Consider the following 16,119-nt stretch of genomic DNA (forward strand, 5'->3'; position numbering starts at 1 on the left):
AGTGGTGCAAAAGAAAACTGGTAAAACGTAACACATACAAACACGCAGAGTGTGATAAATGTTTCCACTGTACCTTTTGTTAGCAAAATTAGGTTAGGTTAGGGTAAGTTTTAATGCCATACACATTTTCAGGAGATGGAACCCCGCCCCTTCCCCCCGCCACCCCCCCCCGTCCCCACCTAGGCTCTGGTTAAAAAAATTAAATAGTTACCGACACTTTGAAGCAAAAGAAAGACAACATGGAGAATATATACTGTACACCAGAATCAGAGGTGATCCATCTTTAATATAATACCGAACACATGGCAGGTTTCTTGCATTATTAGTATAATGACCCTGTATAACCGTTCTGTTGATCGAAACCAAATTACAAAACACACTTCAAGCTGTGTATACCACATATAGGTAAGGACTAATACCATTAAAGGAAGAATCATCCGAGGTAGCAAAAATAACCCAAAATAAAACTTAACTGATCGACTCTCAAGCCCAAGTCCCTCTCTGTAAAAGTTGAAAGGTTTACAGTCTTGTATCAAGGCAATGCCTTCTCACATGATTTTTACAACCTTCAACCCTCCCCCTTGATCATTGGTAACTTGTCACAACCAACACCCAAGTGTGCACAAATTCAAACAGTCGCTCCCGGGACACTACAGTGGGCCAAATCAATGTGTCCCCCTAGGGCACTTTCCCATAGGGTGCAGCCACAATGACATCACCTGGGTTAAATGAGGCAATGGAAATAGAATGCCTGACTTTTTTTATTCTGCTTGAAGAAGCCTGCGACCAACATTTACTAACATGTACAAAATAACTCCAAATATGCTAGAAAAAGACCAAAATTGGTCAGCAAATAACGTTATCTTTCGAGCTCCTTTTACTGGAACTCTCAGACCAATTTGTATTTACCGCACAAGAGTGGAAATAATTCTTTAATTTTGTCGTCAAAATCTGAGTTCCAGCAATTATTTAAAGCGTAGTACAATTTGGAGGCAAGCACTGGCGACCTTCGAACTTGAAAAGTCCAGTGGTGTGGTAGACTGACAATGTAGACTGACAAGGGAGAGGGCAGTATATAACAATGATGACCTTTGACATCAGTTAAAGGTCTTGAGAGCAGTCAGTATCAGCCAATGTAATATCATAAAAATTTGCTAACTTGTGAATAATAGTAGTAATAATAATAATAATTGAGTACATGCATATCAGAAAATACAATGAAGAAAGTTAAATGCATACAAAGTTCATATAATTCACTTTGGGAAACTTTGTGCTTGAAGCCATACACAGTACTGTACTATTCAAAACCTGAAGTGATCTAAAGTGGGTTTTGTCTTAATAAAATGTATGCCTATTGAAGAGTAATGTTGTAGGGAAAAGGGAACACAATTAGCCTCTAAAATGTTAAAGATATTGGAAAAGACATATTGAAACTTACATACTAAAACAATGATAGAAAACAAATTCATTGCAAGGAGAAATGACAACCAAAATATATAGAAAAATGAGTAATTTTAGTTGATATGAATGTTCAGATGAAGAGCTACTTTCTCATGTTTATGTTATTAAAGGCAATAAAATAAACTGTAATTTTTCCGCAATTAACAATAGCAAATTGTGGATAAATTGTGAAAAATGATTGCTGTGACCATTGATCAATCACTTGAAAATGTCATCATGCATTGTAACATATCCATTTCATAAACTAGCAAAAAGTATATGCATTGTTGACAATACAAATCACAAATGCATTATTGACAATACAAATAGCTAATGTATTACTGACAATACAAATAGTTCATGTGTTTAACAGCTGCAGTACTGACAATACAAAAGTGTATGAGTTACTCACAATACAAATACTGTAATACATTGTTTACAATACAAATGGTATAGCATTGTGTACAATACAAAAAGCTGATGTAGTCATGACAATACAAATAGAGTATGCATTGTTGACAATACAAATAGCTAATGTATTACTGACAATACAAATAGTTCATGTGTTTAACAGCTGCAGTACTGACAATACAAAAGTGTATGAGTTACTCACAATACAAATACTGTAATACATTGTTTACAATACAAATGGTATAGCATTGTGTACAATACAAAAAGCTGATGTAGTCATGACAATACAAATAGAGTATGCATTGTTTACAATACAAATAGCTAATGTATTACTGACAATACAAATAGTTCATGTGTTTAACAGCTGCAGTATTGACAATACAAAAGTGTATGAGCTACTCACAGTACCAATATTGTATGCATTGTTGTCATAGCATCCATTATTTGTTTTCTGTTGGTGTAGCATTCATTTGATTTGGTCCCACACTATTAAAGCCAGAGAGTATACAAGATGAGCAACAAAAAAACAAGACAAGCCACAAACTGGATAACTAAACAATCTAACAATTGTACATAATCTATTCATATGTTTAGTCTACCAAAACAGTGGAAACGCCGTTTCCCCACCCTCCCCCCTGTCATCTACTCAATCCCTGTCTCCCTGTCTGCACCCCCTTCCCACTCATGGGGATCCAAATAATTTCATAAGCTATTGTCTTTTAATTGCTATTGATCTTATCACATAATGTAACTTAATTACTGTTTGAGACCAGGGAGATGAAACTAAAACAACCATATTTTTGGATCAAAATTTTTGACAAATCAAAAAAAGGTTTGAAAAAATGTTAATAGGGATACAAAATGTGAAGAATGAGTAGAAAAACAAAAAGGTTTTAGATACAAATATCATGTACAAAACCAAGCAAGTGCTCTATACCCTGTGAAGCCATTCCTAATCAGCTGATATAGTGTTTATTGCATGTCATGAAAAGTGAGTCTGGTTATAAAGGCGAAAAAAGACAGACAACCAGTACAATTTTTAGTTCTGCGCTACCCTGACGCGAGATGAAAGGCACTATGCAGATGGAAAAATGCAAAATTTGAAAGACGCCCTGTTTAATTAGATTTTTAGTTACATGAGCACCAAAACCTGGTTGGGAATGTATTTCAAATACCATCGAGAAAACATTTTGCTTGTTTCTAAGAAATTACTTCCGTTATGCACTTTTGTAAGGGAAACAATGGAAATTAAATTCCATTGTCTTCTGTTATTGTTATTACTCAGCCATTTGTGGTGCATGGGAAACGACAGAATCGCTGCCATTGTTCCATTTACTTGCAACAATTTAATTAGTTAAGTAGTTAATTTTTTGCCCACTCCTTCTTCTTTTCAGTTTCCTTCTGTCTGTCTGTCTGTCTGTCTGTCTGTCTGTCTGTCTGTCTGTCTGTCTGTCTGTCTGTCTGTCTGTCTGTCTGTCTGGACTGCTTTATGCTCAGAGACAACTTATAAAGGCAACAAACTATCAGCCTCGATTTGGATTTGAGTCCGAACTTGTCCACTTTTTGTTGGAAATATATACAAATTGGCGATATATTCATAAAAAACATTGTCAAGTAAATGAACATTGGTAAATTTACAAAAAAATTCAAGAAACACCAATCTCCCATAAATTGTGCGACATGATTGCTTGCTTTGAGTCAGAGGGTGATGGGGGAGAGGGGTAGGGGGAGAGGGGTAGGGGGAGAGGGGAAAAGGATAGCCAAAGGGGGGTAATCAAATTGGTCAATGTGAGATTTATCCTTTTGTTTTCCCTAAAGTGGTTAATAATACTACTTAATTAATTATTTAATTAATATTCATTAATTTATTTATTTTTTCATAATTTTTTATTCATTAATTGTACAGAACCAACATACTACTAACCTGCTGAAGCTTCAGGTTTTGAAATGGTTTTGCTTTTGTGCATAATTAAATTGTTAGATTCAAATTTGTAAAAAAATAACTTGATATGGATCAGACCTATGGAGTTGTACACATGTTATTCAGATTATTAAAAGAAGAGATGGAAGGTTGGAAGGGGGAGGGGTGGGAGAGGGAGGGGGGTTGGACAACCTGCTGGGAGAGAAAGCTTCATATTTTAAAGCTCTCATATGGATAACTTAGGACATCACAAATTGAATATTGAACATTATGGAAGGATGGGGTGGGGAGAGGGGTGGGATGGGGTGGGGAGAGGGGTTGGATGGGGTGGGGAGAGGGGTTGGATGGGGTGGGGAGAGGGGTTGGATGGGGTGGGGAGAGCAGTTTTGGGGGATGGGAAGAATACTGGGACTAGTCGGAAGGGATAATATTGTTCTGCTAACGATATACAAACTCCAGTAAACTAGTTTACTGAAGATTCACACATATTGGTCACGTTTATCTTACATCGATCCTCACCACCACCATCACCATCATCACCATCATCATCACACATCGACATCATCCTCATCTCTAGAAGTGAGCTTCTTCTTGTTTCTCTCCAAGTGGAGTACCACTATTAGGATAGTTGCTGATCTGGTGGCTACCCTCCTCCAGTTCCTGAATAAGAGGAAAGAATAGCCAGTCATATGTAATACTTGATTCTTGCAGTGAGTGTGGTCTGCATTGATAAGCATTTCAGGCTATGAATTGATGAAGTCTTATACGTTTTTTGGCCTTTCCGGTTTGTTATTGCCTCTGAGAAGCTGATCTGATGGTCATCTGTCATATTTAGGATTAAATAATAAAATTATAATACCAGGGAGTTGTTACCTCAGTTACAGCTTTCTGATGCTACCAAAGAGACCACAACTCGATCTTTGGAAGACTATTTATATTTTACGGATATTGAAAAGTGCGATGCAGGTACCTGTTTGTTTCTATGATTGAGTCGATACCCTGGCACATGGCCAGATATTTCATACTACTAGCATTGTTAGAGAAGTCCATTCCAGGATGTTATTTCTACAATATTAAAGCTTTGCTTTTAGTCTCTACACTAGCTAGTAGATATTACATCGTAGGTAGGCCTATATAGCTTACACACAAGGAACTATATATATCCCATTCAGATTTGTAGTTGAATGTTGATTTGTCCATATCAATGACCTCAGCAGTCTCAATCTGGTAGTTTTGAAGGTTTTTTGCCCAGGAGTGGTCGTGGGAAGTCGCAAGTTACAAAACAACAAAGACTGGTATTTGAGGAAGTACTCAGCCACGTTCAGTGATGTGTTACCGGTTTACTTGAAATTGCCCACTCATGCTGCTGATGCAGCAATGATGTTCCTCTTAATGTAGTCCAAAAACCATTAAATGACCTTGGTATTGTTATTTTCTAATCAACATTTAAAAATCCATGCAACAACATTAGTTTTGTAAGAGGAAGACATGGTTATATATACCTTAATTGCACATATATATATATATATATATATGTTTTATCAAATGGATTAGAACTTTCAAATTTTTCAGATGTAAAATAGGGTACAATGTGTGACCCTTAGCTGTCAGGGGGAGTGATCCTAATTTAGTGTAAACAAACTTAATTCTGAACGGTGCAATCAAATTTAATCAGCCAGATTGAACTAGAAACTTATCACATTAATGAGGGTTAAATGTGTTTACCCTTTCCGTAGCTGCATCCAGTTCCTTCTGCGAGAATTTCTGGACGATCGCGGCACCGTACGAGTCTCCCAGGACGTTGATGGAAGTACGACAGCGATCCCTGCAAGAAGAAAAATCAGTAAATTACTTTTAGATTTCACACAATAGACAGACTGGTGTCACAAGCAACGGGGTCAGAGAAGGCCGACAGGGAGGAATATGACCCCCTATAAAGAAATGGAATCAGAGGATCAAAGGTCACATGATGAGCAAAGAGTGAGAACAATAAGAAGAATCGTCGGCTATAAGTGTATCATGAAAAAATTCCGGTATTGGAAAAAAAAGAATGTGCAAACATTTTTTCAGGTATGTACACAAATTTTAAATCCTGCTTTCTGAATCCCTCCCCTGTTGCTTGTTCCTCGACTAAATATGGCAGAAGAAGAAGAATTAGGTGGGGTACTTCATCAAGTAAAGCAGGAGGCCGAGTAACTGAAAAAAAATGATGCCCAAAATACTTCCACATTTGAAGAAAAAGGAGTTTACCTATGTAGGAACAATTGAGATAACTGAATATTTGCAATTTGTCCGAAATAAATAAAAAATTAGAGACTTTTGGGTGGTAGAGTGAAGAAGGCAGACTTCTGGAATGAATGTGGATGTCACAGCTAGGGGAACAGTTCTACATGGTTACAAGGTCGGCCTGGACAAGGTCAAACGTGTGTGCAGAAGAAGTTTTCAGGAATGTGAAGTGATCCACTTGTTACGATCATGCAATGAGATAAAATAAATGGTTAACTTTTTTTTATTATTAATTGCATAGATCTGAATAAAGCTGACAGAACTAAAGGAAGAACATAACAGGATCAATTATATAAGAAATGATCTACTTTTAGCTGTGTGGGCAAGCTTGTACACACACGGGGCAATAAGAAAATTATTATATGAATATTCAGCACTTACAGGAACCAATCAACAGTAAGGAGAAGGCTGACATCCTCAACGGGAAAGCCTGCAGCGGTTAGGACCATCAGCATGGTGATGAGCCCGGCGCTGGGAACACTGGCTGCACCGATACTGGCCAGAGTAGCGGTCAGACTAAGGGTGGAAGGAGGGAGAAGGAACAGAGAGGAAAGGTAATCAGATTATTTTAGTCAATGCAGCTGGTTTGTTTACAGGAAACATCTCCAACCATGCCCAAACAACAACAAAAACCTGGCATAGATTTATCTTTTTAAGTAAATTCTTGAAGTATTATCAAATCAGGGATTTTACAGGTAACAATTCACAGGGGTGGGGGGATCCAAGATGTTCTAAAGGAGGAAGGTGTATGGCCTGGCATTGGGGGTGGAGGTCATTGAAGCTGACTGCCATGTAGAGGGATGTGGGGTCTTTCCTAGCAAAAAATGTAACATTTTAGACTTTTAATGGTGCATTCAAAGACATATTTAGACTATCCAGTAGGTCTATAATTTAGGTCTAAATTCAAGCTTGTACTATTTCCACTTTGGAATTTTGTGTGAGGTCAGAACATGAGGGGGGGGGGGGGCTACACCTCCCACACACCATCCACCACCTTCCCTGCATGAATAAAATCCTGACTCAGAGAACAAATAATTGCTTAAATTCTTTTCTTTGTTTTAATCGTCTAGTGTTCAACGCTGTATTGTTCCGAATACAAAGGGTAAAAAAGCTGCTTAAACATCTTTGCCACTTTAACAGTGTTAGCGACATGGCCAACTTTCTATAGCCTTTTGCTATATATACCAGTTAAAGTAATCCCTGTATTTCTACTAACGCACTGAATCACTCATATCTCACCAGTGAGTGAACAGATATTAGAACAGTTCAACGCACCTTATGAAATGATACTACCAGTACGAAAAAGTTACGGGTAAATGAAAATGCTGATTGAATTCCACTAACGATGATTGCAATGGTAATTGTTCATGGTTTCAAACAGTAGTTTGACAATCATTGTACTGAAACAATAGGCAGAATGAACAATGCCTATCGCAAGTAGGCCTGCAGAAGGAAAGGGGAGGGGAGGGCAGGGGAGGGGAGGGGAGAGGATGGTAGCTGAGAGGGGTGGATTAGAGTGGAGAACAGATGAGGAGGATTCAACTGCAAATTAATGAGAAGCAGGAGCTGACGAACCTCACAGTCAAGACTGTACCAAATGTCATAGTGAATCCATTCAGCTGACCGATGAATACTGATGCGACAGCCTCATAGAGGGCAGTACCATCCATGTTCACTGTCGCACCGATGGGAAGCACGAAACGACTGACACGTTTATCGATTCCGTTATTCTCCTCGAGGCATTTGAAGGTTACAGGTAAAGTGGCAGAGCTGTTGAAATTTGACAAAAAGGAAGAAAATTAAATCAGAAGAAAGAAGGGAACAGGGGGGGGGGATCTATAGAGACAGTAAGAAATGGAAAAAGAACAGAACAGTGGTGCGTTGTATTAGTCATAGTTGGAATTGCCTTAACTTTTTTTTTTATTAAAAAGCAACAAAATGTAAACCAAATGTATATATCACTGAACAATCACCTGCCATTTAAAAAAAGATATTTAAAGACCCGCAACACTGCTCTTGCTTGATATTTACTATTATTATTCTGTGTGTGTTTGTGGAGGGGGGCGGTGGGGGGCAGGTGGTGGAATCTGGCATGCATCGTCCTTATCATTCAGTTGCTTTTTTACATGGCATTATGGCCACCAGGTTGACTGCAAATTGTCCTATGTAATCAAATTCAGAATACTGTTAGTTTCAGTTTCAATACTAGGATTTCAACCTTCTCTGGGAGAAGTAGTTACGCACTGGCAAATATAATAACAGATTATTATTTCTGTTTTTTTTTGTCCATTCCACGTAACATCTGATGATTTTCTTCGGTCAACAGGCTCTGAAATATTGGTTTCATACGCAACAAGATGAAGCAAACCTTCATATGTAATAACAGTTACAGTACCTCATGCATTGAGCTATATTACCATTGAAGCACTTTGAGCAAGCAATGTTATTAGAATCCTCCCCCACCCCCCCCACCCCATTAATCTTAGAAATTATATTTAGTGAGTTTTTACAACCTTTTGTGCAATACATAATATTTTGTACAACACATAATATTTTGTACACTACATAATATTTTGTGTGAAACGTAATATATTTTGCAATATATATTATTGTGTACAATACATAATATTTTGTGCAATACATAGTAATATTTTGTACCATACATAGTATATTTTGCAGTACATATATGACTGTGTGCAATACATAATATTTTGTACAATACATTATATTTTGTGTCTGACAAATTTAATGTCATGCTTCTTTTATGTCTCACTTTAGTCGTCTAAAGTAACAGAGTTTTTTCCAGAGGCACTTAGTGGTGTTCCAAGGAGGGAGAATGTGAGAATTGTGGAGGGGGTAGGCAAATGCTTTCCAAACTACATTGATGAGTTGAGTTCATTATCTTAGCAACTATAAATGCATTTGGGGAGCCAGTGGAGTTGGGCTGAGGGGAAAATAACTAACATAAAAGTGCTTGACTATATATTACTAATTAATTCATCGATAGGGGAACTAGGTGAATCTAGAGAGAACAGAACTCACATACATGTTTAATAACCTAGCAGCTTCGTCTTTGGTTAGGGTGGAGGAGGGTTGGCTTTGCACAGGGGTAAGTGGAGGGGGAGGAGGAGGGGGAGGGGGAGGGGTAAGTAGAATGGGAGCATCAGAGTTAACTTACCTTGACGAAGTAGCTATGGCAGTTAACCAAGCTTGTAACATTCCCTGGAAGAATATAATTGGGTTTTGTCTGGTCAGAGCAAAGTAAATCAACATGAGTACCCCCAGATGAATTATAAGTCCTAAGATGACCGTCACCATATACATGGCCAGCTGGGCAAAGATCCGGTCTGGATCGTCCATTGCCAAGATTTTAGCGCAGATCAGACTCATTATTCCGATGGGTGAATACCTGGAAATCGGCAACAAAAAGACAAAACAAAAATCAAAAAACGTAAATTTGACCGACTGAACTTCACAGCGTTCTTCGTAAGAGCTGTTGAATGTTGAGCCGATACTTTATAGCAATTTTTCACGATTGGGGAAAAGACAATTTATTAATAATTAAACGCGAAACTCGCTTTTTTTTTGGCGACAGACTATTACTTTGTGGTCTATCTGGGATATGGGAGGCAGTATTGGACTAACATCCTCTTGGGTGGCCCTAAGGTACCATCTGCTTGTCTCCCCCTCCCCTCCCCTCCCCTTCATCATCTCCCTCTCCCTTTCCCTCTGCCTCTGCCCTCCCTCTCACTCTCACTCCCCTCCCCCTCTCTCCAACTGTCCTATTAAGTTTTGCAGGCACCATAAAAAAGGAGAAAGTTGATGTGGATCTTGACAATGGGATCCCCTTGACCTTGGCCGACCCTTGACCTTGGTAGGGGAGGATGGGGGTGGGGGGGTGGGGAGCACCTGATCTACCTTTTGCAATAATCCAGCACTGATGTGAGGACATATCACAATTGTGACTTACCACATGACGAGATCTACCATCTGCATAGTAAGTTCAGTAAGAACGCTGAAGAAATCGATCATTACTTGGCCCTGCCTGCCCATTCGACTCAGAAGGATACCAAACACAATGCAAAAAGTGATAAGCCCTGCGGTATACGGAAGAGAACGGGTATGAAAGCACGTTATTATATGTCTGGAACCACCCCCCCACCCACCACCCACCCCCTCACCCACCACCCACCCCTCACCCACCACCCCTCTACCACCTCCGCGCTACTTGATCCCTTGAATGTGCCAAACAGGTCATAGATTGATAAAAGAAGAAAGATAAAAAGCTATAAAGAAAGAAAAGGAAAATACTGTCAGGGACTGCAGATACGCAGGGTTTTTCCTATATATGCAATTATTATGTTTGAATTAACTATACAGTCTACTCTGTGGTTTCATGTATTAACAGAATGTCGTACTGCAGGTCTTCTTCGCATTAAAATGGCTTGTCGATTACAAGCGATTTAACCAGCTCTCAATCATATAACATTAATTGGAGCAACTTAAAGGCCAGAGATAACCAAAGATCTCAATGTGCCTAATCAATGAAACTGCACATACCTGATCATTACTGGCAGTTTGGTTAGCTGACGGGTTTTTTATTTTCTTTTATATATCTCTTTCTTTTTGTGGCGAGCAGAATTGAACCTTTTTGCTGGTTGGATTTTGGCCACAGGCCACTTTTCTAAAAATCGCTGCTATGGAAACAAATCATATTGATCCAAAGCTGCATGGAGTGAGTTAACTATGTCAAGAAGGAAGCAGCAAATAATTTGACATTTTAGTTTGACAATGTCTTTCTCTGCAGTGCCTTATGCGCGTTTTATGCGCGTTTTGTGAGTTACGATTCTCTAGCTATCATTCAAAGTCTCATTATGGCCCTGGGCATCTGCAAAATGGGATTGTCTCAAGGGATCGTCTCAAACTTGATAAACATGACTCACCTAGCACATTCATACTCCCTTTGTACCCCAACTTCCTGACTGATGTTATGGTCCCATTCTTTTCAACTTCTTCATAGTACGTTTGAGTCTAGACGGAAGAAAAATACAAGAATCATCAACACAATAATCCGCTTAATAATTTTTATGCAAATATGCATGAAGTTGGCATACTAGAAAAAAAAATTACTTTAAAATGTTGTACAAGGAAAGGAAGTAGGATTTTTTTTGTTTTTAATGAATTTCTGAAGATTTCTTTGTATATGCCTCAAAAGTCATGACAATTTTGGCAGAAGTATTAATTTCCAAAAATATTTGATTAGATATAGGTATCTTTTTTGGTGTATACAGCTGTTGTTCAAGTTTGTCTCCTGGTGTATAAAGGGAATGGAGACTCGCACACAAAGAAATGTCTGATGCCGGTAATCTGACCTATAGTTTCGAATGTGTTAGACACCACCATCGATCCCAGAAAATACAGACACAGCTTGCCACTGTCGGTAATTAGACACTAGTGTACAGTCAATACATACAGCTACGGTCAATACCCACAACACAGTGTACATAGCAGCGTGGACATCTCAGGTCTAGATAAAAGATAACAAGGTATCACGTTTCATTACCGTCTGCATTTTGTAGCGACAAGAAGAAAACGTCATTTGCCAGCAATGGAAAGTTAACTTTCTCAGAGCGCGGCACGCGGTTTGAGGCAAGTCTTCTATGCCTTTAAAGACTTTGACCATGTTTATAACTTTTAACTGTTGAAGACTTTGACCATGGTTTTTGCATATTCATAGGAGATAATGCACATCCATTTGAGGAAGAGTAAGTGCATGATTAGAAATGTTGTTCTTCTTTTTCATGAAGTGAAACAACTATTTACTTTGGCACAGGGCTGATGATTTCCAAACACTCCTGTAAGCTGACTTAAAAATAACTTTATACGGATCTCTCTACTATGATCAATAAAACTTGATCTTTGGGAACAAAGCCAAGATTGTTTTCTTCTTCTAGGCAATGGAAAAAGGATCAGATTGTGGGGAAGATAACCAGAAAGAACATTGTAGAGGGACTCTGTTAAAGCCTAAAGCTGTGGACTAAAATCTAATAAAAGGAAACACAACAACAAGGACATGACGAAAAAGGCATGTGAATATTGCAGGTAAATAGTCTGAAAGAATGTAATACACCAGAGCTAAAAGAAATAAAAAAAGAGAGGACCATTCCATTACAAATGAATGCCAGGGACATACTCAAACATAATCACATTATTAAGAAACATTGACATATTAAACAACCGTTGCTATGGAGATCAAAGAAATACAAAGATAATATAAAGTGTTAGAAATGGAAATATGTAAAAGAATAATCATACAGGGGACTTTTAATTAAAAATGGCAAATTCAAATTTAAAGGAAGTATAAATTAGTGAAGCAAATGGAACGAGGAAAAAAAATCATAATTTAATTGGTTATCAACCGGTTATTAACCGCAGTTTACTCCACCCGGTAAATTTGCTAAACACATGGACATTGATAACATTACGACTGCCATGCAAGTTGACACCCAAACTGTCAAGAAATGCTCATGAAGTTTATGTTATTTTTGATTATAAGTTTGGTGGCCATTTTACCATAATTTGCCACTATCAGTTTTGGTCTTTCAAGGACCTTTATTTCTTACAGATTCTGTAAATTTAAACATGCTATTAGAAAGTTCTCAGATCGAGGTAGGCCTACAATCCCCTTTCTCGTTTTCCTCCACATGTTACTCTGAGACTTCAAAGCCAAATGTTGGAAATATTAAAAGAATAAAATACCTCACTGCATGGAGGCAAAATGCTTTCACACTGGTCGTTAAAAATGCTTTAAAATTTTTTTTGAACATTAGTGACTTTTTCTTTGTTTTCTAGCATACTTTTGGGCCTAACACACCTTCCATGGTTATGACACAACAACAACACAAATTGATATCCCTCTGTGTTTTTTTCTATACATACCTGTTCAAAACAAGTTTGAACCAAGTTGTTGGGAAATACATTCCTGGTGAGAGAAAACAAGAGAACTTAAGTAAGAAAATACAAAACCAATTTAAGTCTGTACCATGCATATCCTTATTCTTACCACATCTCAATCAAATGCTACATTTGAACACTAATGCCTCTCTGGAGACCCTCTTTATGAGATGGGTCAGGGGTGGACTGGAGAATGATTTGCCCTCACATACCCCTCCCTCCCTCCCTCTCCCACACACTCATACCCCCACCCCCCCAACATTCTCTCATAAAGAGATATAATATTACCCCCCCTCCTCAAAAAAAAAATAACTGAATTAATTTGAAGCAAACAATTCCCGAGATGATTTGTCTTTCTGACAAGGTAAAAGCATTTCCCCTGCCCTACAACATGCACATTCATCAATGCTCTTCAGAGATGAGGGGAAAAAATTCAGGTATCACAACGACCTGCTTCACAATGCTGCCTGGTTTCTAGTCTAAATGACAAGAGTGCCATCTTTGTGTTGGTAATATTCACAATCGAGAAAGCTAAGATCAATTAATATATTACTCCCCAAATTTTTACCAGCTTTCCCTTAAAACTCTTTCTACCCAACAGTTTGACACCCTGTTACCCTGTTACCCTGACCTGGTTCCAGTCTAGAGACTATCAGGCCAGAACGAAATCACAGGCTGCAAAACAACACTGCAAGTGAGATCAAGGTTAAAAGTTTAATATGTCATGCACTTTCAGTCACGTCTCAAAGTTCAATTGCTTGATTGCTCACACCAGAGCAATTCCCAGCTGCACTTAATACTATCCACAAACGTTGCACAATATGGTATTGCCCTTCAGACATGACAATGCCCCTCTTCACTACACTTCCAAGCTCCCCACCCTGTCTGCTTCCCACCCCCCACACCTCTGCATCCCACCCCCTCCCCCAAACTCCTAAATGTCTTGGCACCCTTGATTCCATATCACAGTCGCGGCTATCACGCCAATATTTGTGATGCTTGAGTAAGCTCCACAGTTCAATTCCGCTAGTCAGAGCTTTTTGACAAATTGGACGCTCTCAGCTTCCTAAACCACAGAAGTTATTAGTTATGTAATTGTTACAACTCTGACAATGGTAAGGGACCCCATTTATTATATCCCGGGTAGAAAGCAGCATGGAGATAAGTACAACAGGATCACAGGTTTATGGTTTTATGCTACATCACTTACTGAATTAAACCCATGAAGAGCAAAAATGAACTTTAAAATAACAAAACACACCCGATGGCAATATGAGTAAACAGGCAGCCAAACAATTTGACTATTGTTCTGATATCGGAGGGGAATAATGGATGTCCTTCATGGAACAATAGAGGTGTTAAAATTTGCTTAATCTCTTTCATACGATGGTAGCTTCAAATATTTTTTGGCACAAGATATTAGGAACTAAGTAGTTTCACTTGGCTTATAAAATAAATGATTCACCACTTGGCTTGTGTTTACAAAACTAACTTTGAGACAAACGAATACATGTTTATGGGACTGTACCTGAAAGGAAGAAATAAGTTATGTTTATTTGTAGATGGAAGTCCTTCATACATCAATAGAGGTGGTAAATTTTGCTCAATTCCTTCATACCATAGTAGCTTCAATATTTTCGATATTATATTATTATTATTATTATTGTTTAGGGGGCACAGGATATTAGGAACTACTTTAGATTCTACTTTAGTTTCACTTGGCTTAAATATAAAGGATTCTCCACTTTGCTTGTGTTTAACAAAACTAACTTTGAGACGAACGAACACCTTGTTTTGGGACTGCTGTTATTCTTAAAACTATTGGTCGTGTGTCATAATCAACGAATCATAATTCTAGAAATTATTCAAATTATTATCATTCTATTTGTATTCATTTTCCTTAAAGTATTTCTTCTTGTGGCAAACGGATGTGATGGATCGATAATTATCCGCCAAAGTTAAAAAGATGACAGTGCAGAGAAAAAGATGTTTTTCACCGATGAAATGAGAACACACGTACTATAAGCGTTATTGTAAAAATTTGCAAGCAAATCCTTCATTCCGTTTTCAAGATAAATCACAGTCAAAATTGTCAAAGTTTGTATCGTAAAAGAAGTGAACTTGGAACAAACAGATGTGATGTCATAGTTGCACGCTTTGGGGGGGGGTGGGGGTGGAGAGGGGGGTTTATGTCCACTTACTTCAAATATTGTATCTTGCCAACCATAGAAATTTCATTTTGTAATAAAGGTTTTTTTTGGGGGGGGGGCCTGGACTATCCTTTAAATGATAAGAACAACTTCATCCTGGGAGGTAGGGATAAACAAATCAGCTTCAAATTAAAGTTATTGGTGAATTTAGATTCCTATGTGACATTCTAACCTTACCCAAGCACTGGATAACACCACTTTACCAAGAGAATTACTTGCTTTCATTAGGACACAGTTTAGTAGTCTGGGAGCTGAGGTGTTGAAATTTGTAAGCCCCCCCCACCCCCCTGAAGAAGGTGAAAGTTGAGATCTTTTAATCTCCATCATGCAGTTGCAACAGCTGCATGCCGTCTATGCTGTACTTTAAAGGGGGATTCCTGTGGCAGACAACTTAATGCTTATTTGTGGCTGAGAAAATTATTTTACGCTGAGTAGAAAACACCATCCCCGTAAATAACTTTTCAGAACTTCTAAAGTGGCTGATTAAATGTAACTTATTGTGACTGGCTATAAGCCCGGATTCTTCTCTGAATCTCATCACAGTTGGTTGTCTCTGATGTAATTATGCAAATGTCTCTTCAAAAGCTTTACTGTCAAATTATATAATCTTTCTTGTGGATATATCCTGGAGACATAGCCGATAGATTTGGAACCTTTCATAGCTGTCAATGTGTCTCGATCTGTATTCACAATTTCATCGGAATGCCACTTTCTTGTAGAAATATTATTCTCCACTGTGAATAAGTGAGTTAAGCATTTACAAAGATAACCAAACCATTTCCAACTGAATTGCAGTGATGACATCATTAACTTACTGTTGCCAGATGCCAAAAAAATCACTAAATTTGAAAAACTCATATCTTCACAGGGGTTTAGGCAGCCAGCTGTCCAGCCATC

General features: G+C 38.2%; 1 protein-coding gene across 3 annotated transcripts in view; it reads right to left on the reverse strand.

The window, feature by feature from the left end:
• Positions 1 to 251: 251 nt before the first annotated feature.
• LOC139975779 (excitatory amino acid transporter 2-like) overlaps positions 252 to 16,119 on the reverse strand; it is a 72,143-nt gene continuing 56,275 nt past the window's right edge. For all 3 annotated transcript variants that reach the window (XM_071984069.1, XM_071983989.1, XM_071984141.1), the window contains exons 4-11: positions 12,998 to 13,040; positions 11,002 to 11,089; positions 10,029 to 10,155; positions 9,237 to 9,467; positions 7,634 to 7,828; positions 6,440 to 6,574; positions 5,498 to 5,597; positions 252 to 4,432 (exon numbers count right to left, since the gene is read on the reverse strand). In XM_071984069.1, the coding sequence (XP_071840170.1) occupies positions 4,346 to 4,432; positions 5,498 to 5,597; positions 6,440 to 6,574; positions 7,634 to 7,828; positions 9,237 to 9,467; positions 10,029 to 10,155; positions 11,002 to 11,089; positions 12,998 to 13,040 (1,006 nt within the window). In that variant the 3' untranslated portion in view covers positions 252 to 4,345. The remainder of the gene's footprint in view (positions 4,433 to 5,497; positions 5,598 to 6,439; positions 6,575 to 7,633; positions 7,829 to 9,236; positions 9,468 to 10,028; positions 10,156 to 11,001; positions 11,090 to 12,997; positions 13,041 to 16,119) is intronic.

The sequence above is a fragment of the Apostichopus japonicus genome, chromosome 1, assembly GCF_037975245.1.
Source record: "Apostichopus japonicus isolate 1M-3 chromosome 1, ASM3797524v1, whole genome shotgun sequence".
In the NCBI taxonomy this organism is placed as follows: Eukaryota; Metazoa; Echinodermata; class Holothuroidea; order Aspidochirotida; family Stichopodidae; genus Apostichopus; species Apostichopus japonicus.